This window comes from Elgaria multicarinata, chromosome 6 (genome assembly GCF_023053635.1).
Source record: "Elgaria multicarinata webbii isolate HBS135686 ecotype San Diego chromosome 6, rElgMul1.1.pri, whole genome shotgun sequence".
In the NCBI taxonomy this organism is placed as follows: Eukaryota; Metazoa; Chordata; class Lepidosauria; order Squamata; family Anguidae; genus Elgaria; species Elgaria multicarinata.
The window spans coordinates 25,664,245-25,686,969 of NC_086176.1; the positions used below are offsets into that span (position 1 = coordinate 25,664,245).

General features: G+C 45.1%; 1 protein-coding gene across 1 annotated transcript in view; it reads left to right on the plus strand.

Annotated features, from left to right (window-relative positions):
* Positions 1-20,112: 20,112 nt before the first annotated feature.
* The window catches only part of GRIN3A (glutamate ionotropic receptor NMDA type subunit 3A), a 125,002-nt gene continuing 122,389 nt past the window's right edge, over positions 20,113-22,725 (plus strand). Inside the window, exon 1 of the mRNA XM_063129168.1 lies at positions 20,113-20,868. Coding sequence (XP_062985238.1) covers positions 20,128-20,868 — 741 coding nt within the window. The 5' untranslated portion in view covers positions 20,113-20,127. The remainder of the gene's footprint in view (positions 20,869-22,725) is intronic.

Consider the following 22,725-nt stretch of genomic DNA (forward strand, 5'->3'; position numbering starts at 1 on the left):
CCGGGTATCAGCCCGGGCTAAACCCTCGTCTAGCAACAGCCCATCTTCCTCTGGTGACAACCCAATGGCAGTATCCAACAGGGCCACTCCACCTCTGATGGTTCTCCTGCGTTCATTTCCTGTTAGGGGCAGATCACCAGAACTCCCTTCTACAAGTGCCACTGACCTGCCCCTTTCCAGAGACAAGCATTTCCACTAATTTTAGATTACTTTTAGAAGGGCCAAGGCCCTATTATATGAGCGGTTGTTCCTGCAGCTACATGGGCACAATAGGATACTTCTCAATGAAATTATTACTACATTGTTGTTGTTGTTGTTGCATATGCTGAGTACTTTTCTTGACCAGTGAGTAACCACCACAGCATATCTCACTCACATCTTCCTACTAGACATAGGTAGGCCTCTGCACAGGCTTTATTTATTACATTTCTATACCACCCAATAGGCAAAGCTCTCTGGGTGGTTCACAACAATTAAAAACACATTATAAAATACAATATAAAATACAAACATTTCCACTACAATTAAAAAGTACAACCAGGAATAAAGACTGGATGCAATGCAGTGATTTAAAATAAAACAAAAGATTAAACCAACAGAGCTAAGAGACCAAAGTGCCAGTGGAAAAAACAAAGGTCTTCACCCAGCACCAGAAAGGCAAAATAGGTGCCAGGTGAACCTCCCTGGGAAGCTCATTCCACAACCGGGGTGCCACAGCAGGAAATGCACTCTGAAACCTTTTTATTTTTTAGAACTTTTATTTATTTATTTATTTATTTATTTATTTATTACATTTCTATACCACCCAATAGCCGGAGCTCCCTGGGCAGTTTACCAATGGCTATGTGTGAAATAAGCGTACTTTTGGTATCCTGAAGAAGACTTGGTTGTTATAGGCAAAACAGTACAATTTGTTATGAATACCCAGTTTATATGCAACCCCCCCCCAAAAAAAACCAACCACCACTCCCCAAATGGTATCACCCCTTCTATTTTGACTGTTCAATCTGCGGGTATGTAACTTGCTTAAGTAGCTAAAATGGCACCAACACCCACACAAGGGAAAGTTATCAGCAGGCTTAGGGGAATATTAAAGTTTGCAGAGGTACAAAAAATATTTTTTAAAAAAAACTTTAAGGAAACCCAAAGGAAACCCAAAACTGCCCAGTGAAGTCTGAGCATGCTCAATGGCCATACAACATTGGCTGATTGTTGGAGGGGCCCCCAAAAAAAAACCAGGGGAAAGGGAATGGCTAGAACCCTGAACAAGCATCCCTGCGCACTGCATCGTTTTCTCTTGTGTCCCACCTGTATTCAAGTATTGCTATTTTGTTTTGATTTCTCAGCACCTTCATTATACCCTTTTGTGTTTGTTTTATTGCTCACCGTTGGCGTGTCATTCCATTAAATTCATTTCATGACATTTTGTGAAAGCATTTGCTTTGTCCTCCCACACTACGGTATTCTCTTGCTTAACATTTCTCTCTACATCCACCTTCCTCAACCTGGGGCGCTCCAGATGTGTTGGACTACAACTCCCAGAATGCCCCAGCCAGATGCAATCCAACACATCTGGAGCTCCCCAGGTTGAGGAAGGCAATGCTCTACATGAACACTGGCAATAGAGTCCCAGGTTTGCTCCTCCAGGAATTCCTTCATCAAATGGAAAAGTGAAGTGCTACTTCAGGTGTTCTAGAGAAACAGCTAGAAAGGAACCAGGAGTGGGAGGCGGGCTTCCTCTTCCAATGCTTCCTGGCCTCACCCAACGGGAGGAGATAAGCATTTTGTCCTAGGCTGGGCCCCAGACTTGAGAGAGGCCTCGAATACAAAAACTGCGAAAACAATTTCCAAAATTGCACCCCACATCCATAGACTAATGTGTGATTTAAAAATGGGCAATTTAAAAATGCATATTATTATTATTATTATTATTATTATTATTATTATTATTTATATAGCACCATCAATGTACATGGTGCTGTACAGAGTAAAACAGTAAATAGCGAGACCCTGCCGCATATTATGCTGAAGATGTGTAATTTTTCTCAAAATGCAAATTTTTCAAGTACACATTTTGAGAACCTGAAGGCAAGTTTGGGAATTTGCAAACATTTTTTGAGAAAAGACACTCCTGTTCACATTCGGGATTACGAATGGGGAATTTTTCTGAGATTTGCGAACTGAAACGAAATACTCATACATCCCGATTAGCAAAAATTGTTGTTTGTTGCTAGAAGGAAAGGCACCATTCATATTCTCTTTTGTGTTCTTTTACACTAACACAGCAGAAACAAAATAGCTTCGAAATATAAACTGTGTTCTAAGCTGCACCCATTAAAATTAGCCCTTGTTCTTCAAAATTGACCCAGACACTTAATCAATTAAAGCTTTATCTAATTAATCACCTTCTTAAACCACTTAGAGCCTGAAGGCTTATTTGTATCCCTTAGGTTGTATATATAAAAATAGCTTATTTGGTTTAGCCAACCGTGAAGGTATTTTAACTCCCATTCTAGTTCACCTAAAGATATTTTGTGGCCCAAATGATGCAGCCCTTAGAAGACGTATCTGGGGGGGGGGGGGAGAGAGAGAGAGAGAGAGAGAGAGAGAGAGAGAGAGAGAGAGAGAGAGAGAGATACAGAACTGCTGAGAGCATCTGGCGTTAGATGACAGATATAACTCATTATGAGCATGTGATATAAAAAGGAGTATTACCCACTGACTGGACACATTGAAATAACAACACTGCCTGTGTCTCTTTTTCTGCTTAAGCACTGCTGTTATCCAAAGGAGGGATGGCAACTGACAGCCCTAGGACCATTATTATTATTATTATTATTATTATTATTATTATTATTATTTATTTATTTATTTATTTATTTATATAGCACCATCAGTAAACACTGCAAAACAATATGTATTTTTTCCCCTAGAAGCCCTATGGAAGTGTAATCAGAATGGGGTAACACTCAATTCTGCTCATAAGGAAAAGAAATTCATCCCAGCCCTCTGAGAGATAAGTGCTGCCACATTTAAAAGTTACATCTCTCTTTTTAGCTTTCGTTCATAATGGTTCAGACATGCCAAGCACATGTACTCCATAACTGTAAAACTCTTACTCCTAGATAGTGTTGATGCTTAGAATCCGACTGCCCGTGACAATCCATGGTGTTGGGTTGTGCCTGGCAAAATTCTATTTACTCATCACTTTTTTTTTGTCTTCCCCTTACCTTAAGAAGTTCAGATAGCTTAGGTTTTGTTTCCCCAATGTCATCCTCCTAACAACCCTGTAAGGTAGACTAGGCGGACAGAAAGTGGCTAGACCAGGGGTGGGCAATTTTGGGAGGTCCATTTTCACACACATACCAGCTCCCATTCTGCAAAAATAAATATATATATATTTAAATGGCATCTGGTGTGTCTGTGGAGCACCAAAAGGGTCAAAATTAGCTTGTTTTCAAACAAGGGATCACTTAAGGGGTAAAGACTTTTTAAAAAGACCTCTAAATGGACACTCAAGACGCTATTCTGTTCTGTTTTTAAAGCATTTGCTTTTATTTGGGAGGCAGCAGGGGGCAGTACAGGCCAAATATGACCCATGGGCTACATGTAGGCCACTCCTGGGCTAGACCAAGGCTTCATGGTTGAGATAGCAACTGAATGTAGGACCTCAGGATCTAAGTCAAACATTTATTTATTTATTTATTGCATTTCGATGCCACCCAATAGCCCAAGCTCTCTGGGCAGTTCACAAAAATAAAAACCATAAATTACAATTTAAAGTATAAAACTTAACCCATAATAAGAAAATACAATAGAAAAGTACAACCAGAATAAAACCGAGCAGCAATGCAGAGATTTAAAATACAGACTTTAAATCCAGGTTCAAAACAGCAAAGTTGAAAGACTGAGATGGTAAAATGTAAAAATACTCAGAAAATAAAAAGGTCTTCACCTGGCGTCGGAAAGAATATTATGTAGGTGCCAGGTGAACCACTCTCATTCCACAGCTAGGGTGCCACAAATTATGCACAATTTTTCATGCAGGAAGTGGGGGGGGGGAGTTCTCAATCCCGATACAGAGGGAGAATGAGCTTCCTGGTGGGATTCTGAAAACTTGAATGAGCTTGAGTTTTGCTTATTCACACATCCCTTATAATCGAGAATCCCCCTTCCTGTTGGTTACGGGAGAAGCACTAAGATCCTCCCCATCCCAGCTATTCCTCCTGAGCTCTCCCCAGACATTCCCCTCTGTTGCAGTATCTGCCATATAGCCTACCCTGCATCTCCTAAGCTAACCTGCTGCCCCCACCCCCAGTACTGTGGAAGACCCAGTTCCCTTCCCAATGTTGCAATAAAATTCAACTGCTTGTCCAGTTGTCTCCTGGGCATGGAACAGGGAAACATCATCTTGTCCTTTGCCTCTGGCAGCAAAAAACGGTGGGGCTGATCCCAGCATTGACAATTGCCCTGGCTCCACAATTCAAGAAGGATGCAAACAAGCTGGAGCGTGTTCAGAGGAAGGCAACCAGGATGATCAGGGGTCTGGAAACAAAGCCCTATGAAGAGAGACTGAAAGAACTGGGCATGTTTAGCCTGGAGAAGAGAAGATTGAGGGTAGACATGATAGCACTCTTCAAATACTTAAAAGGTTGTCACACAGAGGAGGGCCAGGATCTCTTCTCGATCCTCCCAGAGTGCAGGACACGGAATAACGGGCTCAAGTTACAGGAAGCCAGATTCCAGCTGGACATCAGGAAAAACTTCCTGACTGTTAGAGCAGTATGACAATGGAATCAGTTGCCTGGTGAGGCTCTCCCACACTAGAGGCCTTCAAGAGGCAGCTGGACAACCATCTGTCAGGGATGCTTTAGGGTGGATTCCTGCATTGAGCAGGGGGTTGGACTCGATGGCCTTGTAGGCCCCTTCCAACTCTGCTATTCTATGATTCTATGATTCACACTAATGAGGTCCCTTCCTGGGTTGGAAAATGGCCTCAAATCCTGGTTAAGATTGGCAAGAGCAATTTGAGCCAGGGTGGAAGAGGAAGCACGCCAGGTGCCATGGTCACCAGCTGCTCTTGCTCCTCATCCGCTTTCTCAATGTTGCTTCCACTTGCTTGCAGGAGCCAGTGAGCAAGTAGCATCTACTGTTCCTCCTTCTCACCACCCCTGATGTCTGGGCCAGAGAGGGAGGCAGGTGAACACACAGATTGCAATGGTGGTGAAGATGAGAAACACCAGGGAGCAGTTGTCAGTGGTGGGGATTGGGATTTTGGGAGGTGCCCATCCATGACTACCCTTGACACTAGCCTGGCATGACCCCAGTCTTTAATATAACTACCTGCTTCTTTTAAACCCACGGTTCCTTTTGAACAACCTTTTCTTTTGTTCATTTTGTTCTGGGCTGATATTCTTTTCTCTTATTTTGTGCTGTGTCTGATGTTATCTTCCTTGTGTGCCTTAGCAGAGAAGCAAGCAATGATGATGATGATGATCATAGTGTATTATTTTATAATTTATAAGTGCCCCTCAGTAATAGGACTCTCAAGTGTCTTGGTCCCCAGACGTATGAACCAGGAGCTAACCCTGCTTAGCTTCAGGGGCTATGTCAAAAGAATTATTTTTATCAGACCCTTTAACTGAACAGTAGGGACGTTCTAGTTCTGCTTCTGAAGTTTGCTGCTATTACATTTTAATTGGCATTTTATCTTGCTTTCCTCTGGATTTCCTTCTGTTACTATTTTATGATTTCGAGTTATTGTTTCATTGTTTGATTTGTTTATTTTATATTTTATGATGTCTTTTTTATAAGCCACCTTGCAAATGTTAAACTTAAATTTGAAGCATCTTCCATAAATAAATAGTACCTGCCACTAAGTATTAAGCATGTTACAATCAGCACCATCCTATCCCATGTGCTGTTGCTCTGCTGTTTGTCTTGGTCACGCTAAAGGGTGACGGATTGTTGGGAGTGAAGGACAGAAGGTTAGGAACTGTCTTTTATTCAGAGAGACAGATAGGATATTGAGAGGGTGTGAAATATATCTTCTTTTGAGTCTCAAGGTTAATGTTTGTTTTCTGCCTTGCAGAATTCAAACAGTGGCAGAAGGCCAGGCTTGGCTCAAATGAGTCTTGCCTCAGGGGTCCCCCCAATTGCTAGAGACTTTAAAGGGGGTGCTGAATTGGATTGCATAATTTCACTAACTCTTGCTCTGGCAGAGAAACGGAAAGATGTAGGAAAGAACAAAAAATAACCATAACATTTAGCAGCACCAAAAAGAAAGAGAAACTTACCTATGGTGACCATATGGAAAAGTGGACAGGGCTCCTGTATCTTTAAGAATTGTATAGAAAAGGGAATTTCAGCAGATGTCATTTGTATGCATGCAGCACCTGGTAAAATTCCCTCTTCATCACAACAGTTAAAGCTGCTAGAATGACCATATGAAAAAGGGGGCTGGGCTCCTGCAGCTCTAATTGTTGTGATGAAGAGGGAATTTCACCAGGTGCTGCATGCATACAAATGACACCTGCTGAAATACAGGAACCCTGTCCTCCTTTCCTAATCTTGCCACCAACTCCTGCCTGCTAAAGTGGCCACTCAGACAACTGGTTTCATGGATACAGAGAGGCACTGGATGTAGGACAGAGAAGCTCGCCCTAGTCACAACTAGAAACCACCGGATTTTGAACTGCAAGAGTGACAAACATGATCATGGACATTAAGGGGGAAGGGGTCCAAACAAAATCTGAGCACAGTTCCCATAAAGTCAGATGGGTATCATACGTGGACCACTCACACCAGAAGTAAACATCTCATCAGGGTGACCCATGAGATCAGAGATTCCTTCAATACATTTGCCACACTTCATACTATAACCAGACTGTGGAAGGGTATAAAGTTGGCCCCCACCACGACCAGTTACCATGCTACCACCCTCCAATAGAAATGGGACCTTACAGACAAATAGGGTGGAGAATTTCAAGAGGCCAATTGTGCATAGCTCTATCTGATATTGGGGAGCTGGAAAGCTGGCTGTGAGAGACCAGGCATTGCATCTTCTATGTTACATTGAATTTTATGTATTATCATGTATGTGTCAGGATTAATATATCCACAGTATGTATTGGATTTTAGTTTAATGGGTTCCCGGAGTAAGAGTGATGACAGGTTCCAGTAAAGCCACGAGCTATGGAGTATTAGGGGTATTAGAACTCATGCCATAAGCCCTTCTGAAAACTGAGGGAAGAGGCCCTTACAGAGTGAGTTTGGTGATTGCCGTGTCAGCAGTTACAGCATCCTGTAGAACAATGGCTCACAATAGCTACTGTAACATGGAGTAGCAAGTAGGTCTGTGGTCAGCTCACTCTGGAGCATTGGATGTGGAACAATAGCCAAACTATTTGTGAGCTAATGTAGGGACAGTGGACTATGGGTCAGCAGTCATGCTGTGACTGTGGACTAATGGATATAAAAGTGGGCTTGGGGTCAGCCCTAGTTTGTATCCTCTGGGTATTAGGAAAGTGTGCGCCTTGAGACCCTATAATCTCTGGGCAAAGTGTCACTGAGTGGGGTTGGCCTCCCACTCTAGCGACTGGTTGAGTATGATCGGCTAGGGACCAAATTCTATTTATATGGTATCTGTTATCTGTGATTTGAAGTGCAAATGCTATAGATGCTATTGGTGTAATCCATAACACAACGTAAGATTAGAAGAGCTCTTGTGTGCAGCCCCATTCCTCCAACTCTCTTTAGATTCCAGGTCTGATTGGGACTCTTCACTCTATATCAGAGAGATTTAGTCACAACTGTGACAGTTTAGTGATAATAAATGTTTCAATGCATATATTAATTAAAGAAAGACAACAGTCCCTGGGCATGGAGAGGGGATTTAAATGTAGAAATCCATGCAGTGAAAGAAGCCTATAACTCTGTAATTGCCGGTGACAAAGTATCCTTTTCAGGAACTGATGGGATGATAACTGAGAGAGAAAAGGCACAAGGGTGGACTCACATACTATCAGCACCAAGCAAGCTACTTGTCAAAATAACCAGAAAGAAAGAATAGGCAAGGGAGATAGGTATTTGCCTTGGGGTGAATGATGACTGCTTAATGTGGAAAACGTACAGGCACCCACATTGATAAGCACTGAGAAATTAAGAGAAAGCTGAAATTGTCAGTTCCTTAAGAAGTTTCTATATGCCAAGAAATCTAAGAGCATCATTAAGCTCATGAGTGACAAGAAGAAGAGTGGGAAGACTACTCCAGAAGGAAGCAGAGACATACAGAGTGGTGGATAGCAGAACTGAAGGCTAGCATCAGTAATCACTCCATGACCTTCAGTGATGGTACTCTTAAGTTAACAGCTTCATAACAGAGTCAACACAGGAACCGATCTTTTCCAGGTTTTGCCCATTGATGGGGCTAGGATGAAGCTCTATTCACACTCACAGCAACACGAAGAGGGCACTTTTGCAGCAGCAAGATCCACACTACTTATCAACGTGTGAATGAAGGATCCAGGCCAACCAGCCGATAGCATGACTCCCAAGCAAACATCTTCCTCTCATTCAGTAAGGTGACATTTGTATGAGAAAGAATCACATCACTGGCCCCACCCACATGCTACCTTTGTTGACAGACTTGCAGCATGGAGTCTGTCATGACTCTCCTGGGAGATTCCTCATCAGAGGAAGAGCTAGAGCCCTCAGAGTCAGGTGTCCCCAGGGGACAGCCTGCTGCAGAGGACCCCAAAGCTGCCCAAGGTGGTCCTGCCCATGATGGCCCTGCTTCAGGTCTGCCTTCTCATGAGATGGAGAGCTCAGTTTCTAAGGAGGAGAGGGATGCTGAGCCACCACATCGTCCCTGAAAACACTGGTGCCCAAAGATGCAGTGGGTAGATGAAGGAGTGCCTGCTTGCAGAGGAAGCCTCCTGAGGTCCAAGGTCTTCCTCATAAGCAAGGCCCTCCTCATGAATAAGACTTCTGCCAAAAGTTCTATAATGATCTGAACCTGGGCCTTGGATAGGGCTTGCTTGCTCAAGCTTATAAGCCTCAGACATAGGCAGAGTTGCTTGAACAATTTCTATGTATTAACTCTACACCTTGCTTGCATTCTCTCTGATTGTCTAGCCCTTGTCCCAACAGACTGCCCATGTGTTGGACATTGCACTGTTTTGTGACTCTGAGCATCATGAGACAAAAGTTTTATCGAACGCTTGCTACTGCCCACTCACAGTTTTTCACAGGTCCTTTTGATGCTGCTGTCTGCCCCCTGCACATCTCCCATTCCTTCTGGTCTTCTTTCCTCCCCAAATAAGACCCTGGTAAATCCAATTTTTAAAAAAAGCAGTGTGATGAAAAAAAATGCCCACTGAATAGGCCTCGTGATCATTGATTACTTCCTCTTTCTTCCCCTGGGTGAAGAAAGAGCTTCCTAGGACAGAAGCAGGGAAGGGAAAGCGATGGTAAGGAAACACAATCCTTCCTCCCCGTCTGATGACTCTTTCTGTGTTTGGACTTGCCTTTGCTTGGATCTTTCCTCTTTTCCTGCACCCAGCCAGCCTAGACCTTGAAGTGCCTGGTAAGCCGGCTCTTGGAGTTTACCTAACCTGAAGCATGACAGTATTTACCACTGAGATGAATGCAGCTTCCATCCCACTGTGTTTTGAATGGGGCCCTTGAGCATCTTCAGAGAACCTATCCCAGTTTACACTTGTTGACATCTGGTTTCAAGCTTTTGCTATTAACCTCATTTTCAGGTTTCCTGACAGAAACAGGCTAGGGCAATGGTCCACCTCTGTCATCCCACACGAGTTCATGAGCAACTTCCTGAGACAAACATAGGGTGTTATTTTAAATACTATCTTCTTCAGCCATTTTGTTACTCAGGCCATAGCTAGATGGGGCTTTATCCCAGGGTGATCACTGGGATCATCCCTGTGCATCCACATGACGCACAGGGGATCCCAGGATCAGGGAGGGATGATTTTATTGATTGATTGATTGATTGATTGATTACATTTCTATACCGCCCAATAGCCGGAGCTCTCTGGGCAGTTCACAAAAATTAAACCATTCAAAGTATAAAACAACAGTATAAAACCATAATATAAAATACAATATAAATGATCCCTCCCTTGCCCCGGGATCTCGCCCTCCCCTTTGGCCCTGGTTTTTCCGCAGTCCTGGGCTGAGCCCGAGACCGCGGAACGTGTGGCCGGGTGCCACGCGTTGACCCGGCTGTGCGCAATTCATCGCGAGGAGCTGGGAGCCGTCCTCAGGAGCGCAGTGCCTATGAGGGGTAGGGTGGAGGGAGCGGGGAAAGTAATTTAAATTTTAAAAAAACTTACCTTATGTGCACGAGCGTTCATGCACTGCTGCCCATTTAATATATAAAAAATGGCGGGCGCGACACCTCTCCTTCTGAGGTTGTCGTGCCTCGCGTGTAAACAAAAGAGGGATCTCGCATTAAACACAATGCGAGATCTTCCCTCCTCATCCGTCACAGGCTAACAGGTAGGTCTAGCTAAGGCCTCAGGCTACCTACTCTGCACAACAGCGTGAGTATGCGAAGATTTATGAACGGTTTGCTTGTTCCCATTAACATTTATAAGCGAAACCTTTCAAAATGTCCTTGGCTGTGGAAGTTTTGAGTTGTGTGAAGCAGAAGGCAATACAACTGTAAACTGATTAGCAGTGCAAAGGCTCCAGAACAGTTCAAGGACTGCAAGCATCTGTACCCAGAGCAAACAACACGAAAAGTTATTACCAAAGATGAGTTGCGAAACTGGGTTTCCAAAAGGTTGGATATCCAGGTTTGACTATGATCACTCTGACTTGGGGCTGAGTCTTAGATCTAGTAATGCAGTTGAACAAAAATGAAAAGCTGTACTATGGGCGGCAATAGCTCTGTCATTTCTTATTTCCTTTATTTAATTAAAGCATTTTAAGGTGCCTTACAGAACAGTGTTCTCTCTAGGTGGCTTGCAAATATTCAACAAATAAAACACAATTCCAATGGGAGAATATCGTATAAAACACACATTACAGCCAGCAACAAATGAATTAAAAAGAGTACAGATCAATTAAAACTTTAAACCAGTATATGGCCCAGCATAAAAACAATCAATAACCAGCTGTCTAAAATCATAACTCTAAAAACCAGCTGCAACATTATAAAATCATTTAAAAGGCTTCAAAGCTTTTTTGAAGGATGGCTCTGATGTGGCTGATTGTATCTCCTTTGGGAGGGAGTTTCATAAAGTAGCAGCCACCACTGAAAAGTCCCTGTGTCTAGTACCAGCCAATCTACCTCATCTGATGTAGATGCCAACAAGCAGTGCCTTCAGATGTCATCTCCACTGCTCTATAAACCTCTCTTCAGGCTTTTATGAGTAATCTCATTTTCAACTTTCTCTAATCGTCTGCATTATCTAGTATTTGTTAATTTTGAGTGCACACACATATACTCCAATAGTCACTGTTTATTATGGACAGTCCCAGTTTTACAGAGCATTTCTTAGGCCATAGCTAGATGGGGCAAAATCCCAGGGTAATCCCCGGGATCGTCCCTGTGCACCCACATGATGCACAGGGGATCCCGGGATCAGGGAGGGATGATCCCTCCCTTGCTCTGGGATCTCGCCCTACCCTTTAGGCCTGGTTTTTCTGTGGTCTTGAGCTAAGCCTGAGACTGCGGAACGTGTGACCAGGCACCGCAGTTTATCCCAGCTCCTCGCAATTCTTCGCAAGGAGCCATGACCCGGGCACGGGGTGCAGAGCTCCTCAGGAGCACTGCGCTCACTGGGGTGGGTTGGGGTGAGTGGGGAAAGCATTTTTTTAAAAAAAATTACTTACCTTTTGCGCACGAGCATTTATGTGCTGCTGCCTCTTTAAGAAAATTTTAGAAATGGCGGGCACAACACCTCTCTGTCTGAGGTCATCGTACACCGCATGTAAACAGAGGGGGGGATCTCACGATAAAACCATCGTGAGATCTCTTCACCCCTCCGTTACGGACTGACAGGTAAGTCTAGCTAAGGCCTCAGTCTTTGTTATAGATGGTGCCATGTTGGATGTCCACGTATCTTTGTATCTGATTGAGCATGCAGAATGGAGACCCATGTGATCTAAGTTCCAAGTGAAGGCATATAATCAAAAATTCCCCCGACAGCTTGGACTCTGTAGACAACAACTTCAATGCTTCCCAGAGGAAGTGCTATTCAAAATATGGTTTAAAAACGTTCAAGAGGGTCTCCAAAATTAATCACCAGATAAGGAAGGCATTTTTTTTCCTGTCTAATCAAATAGAATTTTTAACAAACAAACAAAAACGTAATTACATCTCGTCCCCAAAATATCCTCACAAACTGGTGAGTTTAATTTTGAACTGCTGATAAAATAACTAAAAGTTCAAGATCGCACATTTCACATTTGACTTGAGTTTACTTTAATGGAATTAGATTGATGTTAATGGTCTGTGTGATGTTTTGCTGTTTCATGCCTACTCTGTAATGTAAGTAGTTAGAATGTGTTGAGAATGTTTTCTGTTTTAAATAATGTATATGATTGATATATATATATATATATATTCACACATACACACACATACTTAGGGGGTTTACACTGCAGGAACCAGGAGAGTAGGAGTTTAGTCCCAGAGGGAGGGGAGGGAGGGACCAGGATGTGAGAGTCCATGCTGATTGGCTGGTGGTTGCAATGGTTGGATTGGTAGATAGCAGTGAGTGGGAGGAGTTAACTGAGTGTGGGGGATATTGAAGTGCTATGAGAGAGTGTGGCCATGGCTAGACTGGGCCACGTCCTGGGATCATCTTTGTACATCCAAATGACACAAAGGGGATACCGGGAGCAGGCAGGGACCACCCTTCCATTTGCCTGGGATAATCCTTAGGTCTAGCTAAGGCCTGTGAGAGAGATTTTTGGGTTTAGGTCTGTCAGGATTAGACTTGAGAGTAGGAACTACATGTTTTATTATTTTGGGGGAGTAGCTTGAGGGAGGAGTGACAGAGTAGCCTAAAGGGTAGGTTAGGCAGGGTTGAGATTGAAAATGAAGTTGATTCTGAAGCAATATTTGAAATGTTTTAAAACACTGAACTGAAACCATTACGTGTTGTGCCTATTGTAACCATCATGCATTTACCTGAGGAAACCAATACGCTTTACAACTGCAACTTACATCTCGTTAAAACAAATAAAATTATTTGTTAAAACATCCCCGCCTCTCACCCAGAACTGCATTGCTGGGTGTCCTTAGGAGATGAATGGCTCAGTACTACGGACTTCCTCCCTCACCCCTTAGAAACCCCCAAACTCGGAAGCTTCCGAGAATCCTATACCCTGCTGGGCTGAAGCCAGCAGGTTGGGGGAGGAGCAGCAGAGGCAATCTTTGCCTCTCTATACTCCATTCCATGCTGTTTTCACTTTTCAGCCTCTTCACCCTCATCTCAAAGGGTGTTGGGTGTTAGCCATGGCCATGCTCCAAGGCAGTGGTTTGCAAACTGCATTCTGGGAAAACCAGGAATTCTTTCATCTGGAAATCATCCGCGTTGGACAAACTTCCCTAAAAGAGAATGTTAAGTCTATCCAGCAAGGACACTTCAGAGGGAGAGGGAAGGAGGCTGGAGGAGGCTTAGGATAAATCAGATCCGGGCCCCTCCAGTCCCCTTGCCTTATCACCCACTGGAACACCCCCTTCTCTGAAGTTGATTTTCTGATCTCAGAGAGGCAGCTGGTGTGATTCTCTCCACAAGGCTGCAAGGGGATGGGCCACAAGATGGATCTCCATCTCCTTCTGAAGTTCAACACCAATCTTGGAAAGGTTGTCTGTTTGCTTGGTTTTTTTGGTTTGTTTGTTTGTTTGTTTGTTGGTGTGTGTTTTGTTTTAGGCCATCCTGAGGTCCCTGGATTGCTCTCTCCATCTATCATGTGGAAATGGCCACAAATGAAATTTTCGCTGGCTTCCTCTCCGTGTGCCCAAGGCAGAACACCAAGCCCATCTTAAAGCAGAGCTCAGAAGGAGAAATGAGGGTGTGATCCTGTGATGTGGGAGATATAAAGGGAGATATGAGGGCTGAATACAAGTTAATGTGTGGTGCTATAAAGATTGTTATTGACTCTTGTTTGGGATGGTTGCATTATATATGCCTTTCCAAACAAGTAGCAATAAAAGCTTTAAAGTACCCCATGCTATCATATATTTTGATTGTGCCACATGTGTTCGGTCTAATGATTTGTTTTAGTTTCTTTTTTTCTTTTTTTCTCTCCCTTATTATACAATTCCAGTTTTCTCCTCCTTTGAAATATACTAATTGGTGTAGAAGCAATGATCTTCCTTGCACGGAAGTAACCTGATCTGTACCCACGTGTGCAATTTGGGGATGATGGATATAATGACTCCTACGTTTTACTGGGGGTGATAAAGTGCCTTTGTGTTACCTTGCCAGTTTTCTCTGTACTACTTAACGAACAGAGCGTTTCACGAAGAAAAAGGAGTGATTGCTTTGTAGACCATCATAAGCCTAACAGCTCTCAGTAAGTTCACATCAGGGTACCCATACTTACTAGCAATTAATGTGAAATACTAATTAACTGTTAGCTGGTTTGGATATGTGGTGGACCTTCTATGACTGTACATAAAGGCACTGTTTGAAGCACATCTCACTTGGTTCATCTATCACATACTAAGAATGCTCTTGGATCCCCATCTACTTGAGATAAGTAACTGCTTTTCATTCCATCCAACTAGCTTGTTTCCCAAACTTGAGCAGGTGCATCTGAGATTCACCAGATCAAGAGAGACTACAACGGCTTTAAAGGACAGACCCCACTGAGTGATAGATTTGCAAATATTTACCAAGTGTTTTGGGCTTCAAGAATGAAAGTATATGGGTAGTGGTCCCTGAAACTTCTGCCAAGCCAGAGAGCACATATATGGCATCAAAGAATACATTTTTATTGCTCAAACAGTCTAAGGGAATAACAAGCTTTAGCTAAGATAAGGCAGATCACAAACATTCCTAAATACACGCAAGTTATAATCACTAAAAGTTAGTGTCGTGCCAAATCCTGCCACTATTTTTGGGAAATGTTTCTCTCCCTGCAAAAGAGGTGGATTTTTCTGCCTCCTTTGCAGGGAGGGGGAGAATTTTCTCCTTGGGGAGGGGGGCAGGGTTTCCACATACCTTTTAAAGTGTACTCAGTTGTTGAGAGCTTCTGCTTCTTCTTCTTCTTCTTCTTCTTCTTCTTCTTCTTCTTCTTCTTCTTCTTCTTCTTCTTCTTCTTTTTAAAAAAACAAATACCACCCATGGCACTTGTAGGAGCATGGCAGTTCTTCTTGAATACCTTTTGGAGACCATACAACCTCTCCCTCTCCAATAACCCTTCAGGAAGAACTACTAGGCTTCTGTAAATATATACTTAACAACACCCTCCCACCCATGTTCACCAGCAACTGCCTTGTGGAAACATTTTCTAAAAGGTGTGCTATAAATGAGGGCAGGGGTGGGGAGGAACATTTTGCCAACTCTTTAACTAAAGAAACAAAAAAGAGGCAAACCCTTTAAATGATATTGGAGGCAAACCCTTTAAATCATGCTGGAAAATTGAATGTTATAAATGAATAAAACACCTTTGGAAAATGCCTAGTGTGTTTCAGTAAATGAAGATTAAATGAAGATTTGTAATCCCTCACTGGATAAATATTCATTTTTTTAGAGGAAGGGAACAGTCCTCTCCTATAACACATTTAACATTTTATTAGCAGTGGGGTGAGGTAGATTCAAGTCACTTTGGCTTGAATAGCTAGGTAGAGTTTGCACATTTGGAATTTCAGGCTCCAGAATTCTTAGTGAAGCACCAGACTTCATGACTGAATTTTTCATACCACCTATTATCCTATTAAAAACTTTATGGAAGGTTGTACATACTTTATTTATTTCCCACTCTTTCTTTAGAGCATGGCTTTTGTACCAATGGTCTCCAATCTAGGTATTGGTCCTTAGCCTCACCAATGCTACCAAGGACTAGATACTCCTAGAGTTGGGGGGGGGACTTGTGGCCCTCCAGATGTTTCGGCCTATAACTCCCCATCAAACATTTTTCCCCTTTTCTTTCCCACAGTCCTGGGACAATCCCCAAAACCATGGGCAGTATGGGCACCCATCCCGGCTTCTTCCCTCCTCCCCATGAGTAGTGGGGGTCAGTAGAGGGAAGGAGCCAGACTGGGGGGAGTCCAGGGATGTCGGGGGTTGGGGGGAGCAGAGTTAGGGTCTTTTTTTTCTGCTTTTTTGCAGCAGCACAAGTGCACTCCAGCTCTTGTCTTTTTTAAAATAAAAAAAATGGCAGGCACGACATCCCCTTTTCCCTTCTGGGACATCATACTTCCGTTTAGACGGCCAGGGACAATCCCAGAATGCAGGAAGTCCAGGATCGTCCCTCCCTCCCTCCACACCTGTAGATGTAGACATGCCCAAAGCTTTCTTAGACTAGAGTTCTCTCCTGAGCAACAATCCTCTGAGATAAGTCAGTGTTGTTCCCATTTTTCAGGGAGGCAAAATATGTTCTCTATGGTCCACATCCATGCCATAAAACAGGGAGCTGAAGTCCATGGCTTGCTACAGGTTGTACATGAAAACAGATTCCACGCAACGCATGTGTACAGCATCACTTATTAAAGGCATGTACATGTTTAAATTGCAGTGGTTGCCTGCAAAGTCACAATTTACTCCCTCCCAAGCTTGGCTCCTGTATTTTACCAAAAAAGCCTTGCTTTATAAACCATTCATAAATCTTGGCTGGAAATCCCAAATGGTGTCTGGAAGTAATGGTAGATGGGATGTAGATGAATAAATTGATGTTCAATCCAAACAAGATGGAGATGTTAATGGTAGACAGCCCAGTTGAAGTAGGAGTTGGTAAATTTCAATTCTGGATTGGGTTTGACTCCCAACAGTAGGTACACAGTTAGGGGTTACTTCTTGGTCCACTGCTACTCCAAAAAGCAGGTGACATCTGTGTCCATAAAGAAAAGGAGGAGAGCATCCAAGCCAGGTCAATAAAAAGGAGAAATGGGTTCTCAGGATGCAAATAACCTATTTTCATGAAGCCCAACACACATTTTGGCCTGTAATTTATTCAAAGGCCTTCTTCAAGGGGTTGTTAGAAGATAGTGTTTGCAGAATCTCCTCTAGCAAGGTACTTCTCTCCTGTGATAACCTATGGTGACTGAGAATCCATTTCTTTCTCTCTTTTTCTGATTGTGTCCAGCCATGCTTTTTAAAAGCAGTTTTGGATGATATTTGGATGATATGATAGTTTATAGATCAAAGTGATCTAGCCACTTTTATACATGTCTTGACAACTTCCCAGTTGGATTACTGTAATAATTTAGGGTGACCATATGGAAAGGAGGACAGGGCTCCTGTATCTTTAATAGTTGCATAGAAAAGGGAATTTCAGCAGGGGTCATTTGTATGCATGTCGCACCTGGTGAAATTTCCTCTTCATCACAACAGTTAAAGCTACAGTTGCTATACTGCAGCTATGCTGTGACCAGATTTAAAAGCGGGCAGGGCAACTGCAGCTTTAACTGTGGTGATGAAGAGGGATTTTCACCAGGTTCTCCATATATACAAATGCTGAAATTCCCTTTTCTATGTAACTGTTAAAGATACAGGAGCCCTGTCCTCCTTTTCATATGGTCACCCTATGTAATGTGCTCTGTTGAGGTCTGCCTTTGGGATATGAAGTTCACCTGTTGCTGGGCATCAGGAGGAGGAAGCCCATAACACCTGTGCTTAAAGATCTACCTTAGAGCCTGATGAGCTTCCAGGCACAATTCAATGTGCCAGTTTAAAGCCCTACTCAGCTTCAACCCAGGCTATCTTAGAAAATGCCTCCTACTGTGTGGACTTGCTGAGGCCATGGGACAGAGCACTGCTCTAAGTACTGGTTGATCTTAGCTTTTGGCACTATGACCAGGGCTTTTCTGGTGCTGGCAACAGAACTTCTTCCCAGTCCTGTTCAATTTTAATTTTTACAAAGTTAGTTACAGTACATCCATATTATTCCAATGAGCATGAAGAGAAAGTTGAATCTTATTATAGATGTGTGGTGTTTTATCGGAAAGTGCTGCTATTTTGGATTTGCAGTTGTTATTTGTGCACTTGTTATAAATAGATTTTGTTATATTAAATAGATTTGATGTTGTGGTTTCTAGCTGTGGTTAACATCTTTTTAAAAAAGCATATAGCAGCATATGCATTTGAACAAATAAATCAGATGGATACGGTGGTTCCTGATATGCAGTGGAAGCCTGATTCTGTGCATGGGGCTGTCTATTTTGTCTGGATCCAAACTAGATGTAACTTTAAATGTGTCATTCGGAAGCACACCAGGTTGTTGGCATGGAGGCTGATAGCACCAATATCATGGGGATTTCAACTGGAACCAGTCAGAACTGTAAAGGAGCTATCCAAGGTGCTGAACTCTATCTGCAACATTGGTTCAGAACCTCAGAAAACTCCTATAGAATTCCATTTAGAGCAATATAGGCCCAGCCCACTTTGGCCCTGTCCACTACAAGTAGCCCCACCCCTTTCTTTTAGCCCCACCCCCTGGAATGTGCCCCCTTGCACCTTTCCAAGAATTAAGTTTGGCTCTCAGGCCCAAAATGGTTGCCCACTCCTGGCTTAGAGTCCACTCAGAGTGGAGCTTTTCTGTGGAACTCCCTGCAGGTTAATGTCAGGCAGGCACAATGTGGCTTTGTTTTAGTGCCTCCTAAAGCCATTTATTTATTTTAACAAGATTTTTCTGAATGACCTGTTATAGTTTTATTGGTATAAATTGATTTTCCATGTTTTTATTCTCTTGTATTTTTTATCCTCTCTCTTTCCCCCCCCCCCTTTACTTTTTACCATTCAGGATTTCTTATCAATTTATTGCTATCGAGCGGCTTGTAAATTCTCTAAATGAATAAAATAAAATGAGAAGCCGAAGAAGAGGTGATCTTCTTGGTGCGATAAAGGTTTTAACTCTCTGCATTCAGGGAAAAGGTCACCTGACTCATCTTTATTTTTTGTTTACATTTCCCTCTTTACATTGATGTTAAGTTTATAAGGTTCTTTTTTATAATATTTCACCATGTCTTTATCGGTTTATGGTTGTTGTTTTTCGTTTCCTGATTTTTTGTAAACTTCCAAAGTGGGTTCGAAAAAGAGAGAGAGAGAGAGATCTAAACTATGGCTCTGGTTATAAATAGGAGGCAGGGCCGTTTCTGGAGAGCTCCGGACGCTTCCCAGCTGCCTACAACTCCCAGCATTCCTCGCGGGGGCGTTTTGTCCCGCTCAGGGCGCTCCCTGCTCGCTTTTCCAAAGCCGCCGCCGGCAGTCCGTCAGTGGGTGTTTAGCGCAGCCAAGCGACCGACTGGAGCCACTTCGGACGAGCAGCAACGGCGGCTGCCGCTCGCTCCAGCCTCCCGCTTGGCAACTTTGGGCTCCTCTTCGCAAGAGCCTCCGAGGCGGGCAACGGGGTGTGGAGAAGCCTCTTGGCGGGGGAAGAGAAGAAGGAAGGAAGGAAGGGAGGGGAAGAAGGGGCGAAAGCGGTGGCCGAAGGGCGATGAGGCGGATCTGCAGGCTGGCCCCTCGCTGCCCGCTTTCCCCAGGGGCGCCCCGGCGCGCTGGAGTCCCCAGCCGGTCGCTGCTCGCCGATCCGCGCCATGGCGCCGCGAGGGGTCGACCCCAGGGGCTGCGGCGACCCTCCTGGGAGTGAATGGATCGACGCGCGACTCCCCTTCTAACTAAGCCCCGGGGCGGATCGCAGGGGCGGGGAGCCGGGGGCGCGATCGGACGCCTCTGCCTCCGGGCGGCGGCGGCAGCGATTGGCGCCCGTCGGGGCTCTGTGCGCCCTGGCTGATGTGGACTTTGGGAGCCCCCGCGGCGGCTGGCGAGAGCGGCGAGCCCTCCAACTTGTATGGCTGGCGGAGGGAGCGGGGCCGGCTGGAGAGGAGCGCCTAGCGTCGGAGGCGGCGACGGCGGCTGAGGCGCCAAGCCGGCGGGGGAGGGCACGGGGCTGCTCCTGGCGCGCCGGGCGCCGGGCTCTCCAGTGATGTGGAGGCTGAGCGTGTGGTGGCTCCTGAGCAGGGTCTGCCTGTTGCTGCTGCCGCCCTGCGCCCTGGTGCTGGCCAGGGTGCCCGTTTCCTCGTGCCACCCGCAGCCCTGCCAGATCCTCAAGCGGATCGGGCACACGGTGAGGATCGGGGCGGCGCACCTGCAACCCTGGGCTGCCGCCGCCGCTGCCTCCCGGGCCGGCGGCACGCAGCATGAGCTCCCGCCGGCAGGAGGGCGCCCGGGCCCGGAGGAAGCGGGGGGCGGCCCCGGAGCCGCGCTGCAGACGGCGGAGTGGACGGGCGCCCAGGGCTCGCCGGAGAGGGGGCGGACGGGCACCCGCTTGAAGAGCCGCGCGCGCTGGGGCGCCGGGAACCTGGTCGGCGCCGAGGGTCGGGACCCGGCGCTGGTGCCGCGGGAGGCGCTGCTGCTGGCGGTGGAGACCCTCAACGGCGTCAAGGGGCTGCTGCCTTACAACCTGTCGCTGGAGGTGGTGATGGCCATCGAGGCCGGCCTGGGCGATCTACCTCTCTTCCCCTTCTCTTCGCCCAGCGCCTCCTGGAGCAACGACCCGGTCTCCTTCTTGCAGAGCATCTGCCACACCGTGGTGGTGCAAGGGGTCTCGGCCATCCTCGCCTTCCCCCAGAGCAGGAGCGAGATGCTGCAGATGGACTTCGTCGCCAGCGCTTTACACATCCCAGTGGTCAGCATCGTGCTCAACGAGTTCCCTAGAAAGAGCCAGGTAAGGGGGAGGAGGGGGCGCTTCGCGTTTGGGGGGAGGGGGAGGGCAGTGGAGGCTGGGGGCTCCGGTTTCGGTGAATCCATTCTGAGTTTTTGTTCGCACCAGCCAGAAGTCTGAAAAGAGCTGTCCAACGTACTGAACTCTAGCTCCCCAAATAGGTTCAGAACCTTGGATAGCTCCTTCGGCGTTCGGCTGTACCTGACTGGAACCCAGAATGGATTCACAGCCCTACCGAAATCGGAGCCACCAGCCTCCACTGCCTGCGCGGTCTCTCCCCTCTTCCAAGGTGCACGAGAAAGTGGCGGAGTAAGGGGGATTGCCCAGAGCCGGGATAAATATTTAAGACCTTCGGGCGAGAAAGCGGGAGGGGGCGCGGTTCCAACGGAGGATCCGACTTCTGCTGGCGAAACTGAGCGGCGTGATCAGCACCATGGACAGTGCCCCTCTGAACCAGAGCGCTTTAGCTGGGCAGCCAGGCGAAGACTCTCCCATCCCCCAAATCCTTCCCCTTTCAATCCCTCCCACCTACCCTCTGTGCCAGGTGCTACCTCTCCCATCCTTCCTTCTGTCTTCTCATTGGCTACGCTGGGTTTCTTCTTTTGCTCTGGTTTCTTCTTTTGCTCTTTTCTATCCGCTGGGAGCCTCGCTCCACTTGACAGAAGTCGCTGGAGATCCCTGGTGGTTGTTCCCCAACGGGCTCCAGCTCCACAGAATCAGGAATGTGGTAGCTATAGGCTGCAAAGGTACCTCTGCATTCAGGGCTAAACGAAGTTTCCATACGCTTAAAAAAAACCTGGCTAGAGCACCACTTCACTTGTTCTCGAAAAATCCAGGGGGATACCTATCAAATCTAAACAAGTTTTACACATACACACGATCCATGTTCTTTTAACTTTGCTCTGGACATCTGTGCCTGATGGAGACCCTGGTGTGTTTCTAAAGCTCACTGAACTATTAAAGTACTCAAGTTGGTTCCCTCACCATTATCAGCAATTCCTATTCCACGTCTCTCAAATTTTCTGATGCTTTGGTAGAGGAAAAACAGCTTTCTTCTATCTTGTGCATGCAGTCTTATGCATACATACCACAGATAAGCGTGCATACATTTATCTATGTGTAACACACACACACACACACACACACACACACACACATGTAGGTGAGGCAAATTCCCATAACTGAGATGCTTAACCCTTTGCTGTTGTTAGTACATAATACTAATAATTCATAATTTATACTGCATTTCTTGACATTCAAGGCATTGCACAAGTCTCATTTAGCTAAGCAACTGCCAGGTATCCTTTGAAAGGAAAACTCTCCTGTTTCTTTGCTTGGCATTTAGGATCCAGTAATCTGGTGAACCAACAAGCCAATGATCAGTGATTTGACCCATGTGTCATGGGACCAAAGTTTGTGAGAACTTTCATTTCCCTCTTCATTTAGCTCACTGAAGTTTGTTATTCTTGAATCTAAAAAGGTAATTCAGTATCCGAGAAAGCTATTTTTCCCCACACAGAGAGAACTGAGGCATACAGAGATGAACAGTGTAGTTCTAGGTATGTCTCTTCAGAAGTAAGTTCCACTGAGTTCAATGAGCCTTACCCTCAGGTAAATATGTATGGGAACTGCAATCCTATTTCTATGGATTATTTAATTCAGTGAGACTTACTTCTGAAGTAAAGATTATAGGATTGGGCTGCAAGTGACTTAACTGATGTAGTGTGTGTGTGTGTGTGTGTGTGTTTAAGAGAGAGAGAGAGAATTCACTAAGGCTAATATTCAAAAAATGGTACGGTCTTCAATCCATTGTGTTATAGGAAGTGAGTGTTTATCCTTCCAATGTTTTAGTATTAGTCT